This window comes from Bidens hawaiensis, unplaced genomic scaffold (genome assembly GCF_021521415.1).
Source record: "Bidens hawaiensis isolate Kalapana, Puna unplaced genomic scaffold, B.hawaiensis_p1.1 tig00041263_1, whole genome shotgun sequence".
In the NCBI taxonomy this organism is placed as follows: Eukaryota; Viridiplantae; Streptophyta; class Magnoliopsida; order Asterales; family Asteraceae; genus Bidens; species Bidens hawaiensis.
In genome coordinates, this window is record NW_027497310.1 from 146080 (window position 1) to 151257 (window position 5178).

Here is a 5178-nt window from a genome sequence, read left to right on the forward strand (position 1 = left end):
TGAAGTTTCAATTTCTAAATGTTTCTAGAATTTATTCTTAACATTTTGGTATTCTGTATTTTAAAAAATTAGGTACATTATGTCTTCTATTTGTGTTATTTTGGGGATTAGTGTTTGTTGTCTACACTCTAGGATTTCTTGTCAAAAAAAAAAACGTATGCTTAAATATTTAATGTTTATGTTTCTTTGCAATTTGATAAAGATACTGTCTATATTCTGTGAAATTTTACTTTTACTTTTTTTAATTTGAAAATGATGCAATTAGTTTTAGTTTGCTGATATATATATATATGTATATGTGTGTATGTATATATACACACACACATATATGTATATATATCTTATTATCAATGTTGGATGTAATTATGAGAATTAACGAACGAAAAAGGCTTGTGGAGTTTCAATATTTGTGTCTAAATGTGTCTAGATTTTATTCTTAACATTTTGTTACTGTGTATCTAAAAAAATTAGGTACATATCAGTTAGTGTTGATTTTCAAAAAAGACGTGTGTATATGTTTAAATATTTAATTTTTAGGTATCTTCACAGTTCTACAAAAATGCTGTCTTTCTAATGTGAAATTAAAATTTTTTATTTAATTTGAAAATAATGCAATTAGCTTTAGTTTGAAAACTTGGAAGATTTCTTGATTTTTTTGTAGCTTTTAAGTTTGTTTTGGGTTAAATCACAACAACTGTTAACCATTGTCGTAATTAGGTTAGACATTTGTACCCTGAGTTAACGAGTTTTGGTGATTTTCTGAATTCTGATTGTATTTTGGCTGATCTGATAATTGGATAACTACAGGTTACTGATTTTTAATATTTTTTAGTGTATATGAGAGCATGGAATCTTTACTTATCTTGTTCTCTCTGTATGTAACAGATCACTTTGTAAAACTAAAGAGCGAAATAAACTAAATATGCACAGGTTTTTTGGAATTTAATATCAGTGCCATCATTTTTATATTTGTATTTCAGTCGCACTTGTGTCCTCAAGGGGACGAGCTAAATATTATATGAAAATAGACTTTTATATTTGGTTTTATTTACAAGTTCTTGATATTAATCCAAAACGTTTCACGAGACGTTTTTAAAGTACAGCAAGCTGTTTTTGTATTTTTATAGACTATTGCAAAGCTATATATGCAACTTTATCATTTATGGTAGTTACCTTGCAGATGGAGTATCAAAGCTGCTTCTAGTTCAGTCTACACCTTATGAAAAAAATCGAATAGTGTCATGACTGTTACACTATGCTACTTCGGAGTTTGACATGATAAAAACATAACATTCGTTGTATTAGTTAAGGGGATATGATATTTACATATATGGTCACACGTAATACAAATATGCAATACACACACATCCACGTGCATGCATACACCCTGCTCACATTTTACACCAACCCTATTGCTTAAAGATTGTAAGCATAGTGCTTGAAGATTGTAAGCATCTCTGGTTAAGGGTATTGACTTTGAATTCATATTCTAATTTGTTTTTAAAAATTTTGGAGATTTTTTGATTTTCGAATCTGTGATTTTTTAATTCAAATTATCCGCTTATTTTTTTTATTTTATAGATAAATTTTAATAATATGAGCTTTTTAGGTTAAGAGTTATCTTTTTTTTTTTTTAATTTGAAAAAAATTAACTTGAATTCGAATTAAGTCTTCGATTCAAAATTCGAGTTATAGATAAACTTTTAATAATATGAGCTTTTACATGAAATTATATCTTTTACTTTTTATTAATTCAATCCGAATTAACTAAAGCTCGAATCAATTGGCTTGAATTTGAATCTAACTTTGAGTTAGTTCAAATTCAAATATATGATTTTTGGTTTGAAATTCGAATTATACGTATATATTTTTATTTTATAGATAACATTTGAATGGCTTTTTAAATTAAATTATATCTGTTTTTATAATTTAAATAAAATCAAATCAAATTTGAACCAATTTCGAATTCAAATCGAATCGAATTTAGTCCGAGTTTACTTTAGTTTCAAATTTTCAAAGTTCAACTGAGTCCTAACCAGATTCGATTAACTCGATTAACTTGAAATTTGAATTGTTGAACACTTCTACCTCTGATTCTTGTTTGTGCATTTATAATATGTAATCAAAAAACAACTTTGCTCATTTTGCTAATTAAGTGTAGGTGATTGAACACTTATTCTTAACTCAGCAATGGAGTGCAACAAAGAAGAAGCAATAAGAGCCAAACAACTTGCAGAAAAGAAAATGGAGATCAAAGACTTTTCAGGAGCCCTAAAAATTGCACTTAAAGCCCAAAGTCTTGATCCCGCACTCGAAAACATTTCCCAATTAATATTAGTATGTGAAGTACATTGTTCTGCTGAAAAACAATCATTTGGTACAGATAAAGACTGGTACGGTATCCTCAAAGTCGATCCGTCTGCCGAGGACATTGCAATTAAAAAACAGTATCGAAAGCTAGCCCTCGTACTTCATCCTGATAAAAACAGTTTTTCCGGGTCCACCGATGCGTTTAAATTAATCGGTGAAGCTCAACGGGTGCTTTTAGATCGTGAAAAACGACTGATTCACGATAGTAAACGCAGAGCTTTTGGTAACATTTCAAAAGCAAAGCAACCGAGCCAACAAGCAAACGGTTCAAAATATTCTCGGAATCAAGTTCATCCTGTTAATCTTAACAGAGGTTCTTCTGGTAATTCTGGTAATTTTCAGCGGGCCCCGTTTAATGGTAACGGACAATTGTCAAGTTTTTGGACTAGTTGTCCTTTGTGTTCGGTTAGGTACCAGTTTTACAGAGATGTTCTTAACAGGAGTATTACATGTCAAAACTGCAAGGAATCGTTTACTGCCTATGAGTTGACTAGTCAAACCCAAAAGCATGCCCGGCAGAATTTGAATCGGGTTCCTCCAAAACCTGCACAGGGTCCCACTAATCACACATTCACTACAAAACCCCTGTTTGAAAAGAAAGAACCGGTTAAAACGCAAGGAAATGTTAACCGAAAAAGGAAAAAGAAAACTGAAGAAGATAGTGAAAGTTCTGATAGTGACGAGAGCTCGGAACCCGAGGAAGATGTAAATCAAAATGCTGATGTTCGAAGATCGTTCCGTTCAAAACGAAACGTTTCTTATAAAGAAAACGTGAATGATAATGATAATGATAATGGTGATGATGATGTGACTCCATCTAAGTCTGCTAAAAAAGAAGCAAATAAGGCAGAAAGTGTAAATGTTGAAACTAAAGGGCGTGAAAGTGTAAATGTTGACGATGACGACGACGAAGATGATATCGAAGAAGAAACAGAACCTGAAGTTTTTCAGTGTCCGGATCCCGATTTTAGTGATTTTGATTCATACAGAAAAGAAGAAAGTTTTAAAGTAGGACAATTATGGGCTTGTTATGATACTGAAGACGCGATGCCTCGATTCTATGCGTTTATTAAAAAAATATCGCCGGGTTTTAAACTGCAAATCATGTGGTTAAAACCTGACCCTGTAACCGCAGATGAAAAAAAATGGGTGAAAGAGGATATACCGGTTTCGTGTGGTAGATATAAACACGAGAAACTCGATAAAACACAAGATCTGTTTTCATTCTCTCATTTGATGACATGGGAAGCAGGTCAAAAGGCCAAAACGGTGACTATAATTCCCAGAAAAGGCGAGACGTGGGCCCTGTTTAAAAACTGGTCTGTGAATATGTACACTTTGTATGAAGATGTTGAAGAAAGAAAGTTTGAATACGAGCCTGTGGAGGTTTTAACAGATTTTGATGAAAAGAAGGGTGTTTGTGTTGCGTATTTGGAGAAAATTAAGGGGTTTGTGTGTCTTTTCAGGAGAAAAGCAGGGACGGAAATGGAAATTGCGGGTAGCGAGAGGTACAGATTTGCTCATATGGTCCCCTCTTGTAGAATGAGTGGTGATGAAAGAGATGGTGTTCCTAAAGGCTCTTTTGAACTTGATCCTGCTGCTTTGCCTGCTTCAATATTTGAATAGGTGAATTTGAACCTAAATGTTATGTGGTTGTTTAGATGTTTAATTTGTTGGTAATTAGATAAGCTAAATGTTTTGATTAAGCAATGTGGAGATTCTTTTAAACTAATTTGGACCCTTGGTAGACTTATTGCTAAAAAATTTGAAGTAATCTGTAATGGGTCATTTCAATTGGGTAAACACAAGTTTTTGACACTTCGATTTTATTTTTCTTATGTTTTTTAGCTGCATATGTTTGGTGCCATCCCATACTGTATCAGCCTACCATATGTTGGTGTATGTTAAATTAAAAACTATGGGTGTAAACAAGCCAAGAGCCAGACTTTTCTTAAGCTTGTGCTTGTCGTGTTTTGAGTTTCTTGTCTAAAACTCGAGCTTGGCTTGTTAATGAGTTATCAAAATCCGTACCATATAACATTGTATGTCATTTGATTATTAATGCTTTATTATTGTATAGAGAAAGTGAATGGGGCTTAGGCATTTAATTTTAGACGCGAAACCTCTCAAAAGTACGTAGTGTTGGTTCAAATTAATTATAAAATGATTTTATTGTCATCGTGATTTCTTTCCATCAATTTCTCAATTCCAATTTGTCACATAAGCGCAATTATAGATTAATACTTCCTTGCCATTTTTAATCAGAAATTTTAAATAACCGTCTTTGCGATCTATTGCAATCCTATAATGAGGCTGTAGACAACCCGATAATCTCGATTCGCGTGTAACGGGGTCTTTTTAACTATTCTTTTATCTATTTTTCTCTCTTATTTTATGTACAACAAATTTTCCGGTAACAAAGAAATTTGAACCATCTTTTCATGTAATCCCTCCCATAAGCAATAAATTTATAACAATGAAGATTGAATGCAACTTATATTTATATTAAAAGATAATTTTAGGTTAATATACATTTAAAAATGTCAATGAGAATTTTGTTAGAAATTGATTGAAAGAAAACAAGAATACAATAACTTTTTTTGGATACTGAAGAGGTATGTACCCGCCTCAACACCAAGCAAGGCGGGTCAACCCACAAGATAAAGACATTATGAAGGCACAAAGCCAAAACCCAGGCGCATCGCGCATACAAAACATGCTCAGGCATCATATGCGCGCGGCGCATATCGCATGCTCTTGCACATCACATATGCTCGCGCGTCACATATGCGCGTGGCGCACCAGCGC

At 32.8% G+C, this 5178-nt stretch overlaps 1 protein-coding gene across 1 annotated transcript; it reads left to right on the top strand.

Moving 5' to 3' along the window:
- The first annotated feature begins 2190 nt into the window (after window positions 1–2190).
- On the top strand, window positions 2191–3996 carry LOC143592811 (uncharacterized). Its single transcript, XM_077072630.1, has one exon. It carries the CDS (start codon window positions 2191–2193, stop codon window positions 3994–3996), a length of 1806 nt encoding a protein of 601 aa, XP_076928745.1.
- The last annotated feature ends 1182 nt before the right edge of the window (window positions 3997–5178 follow it).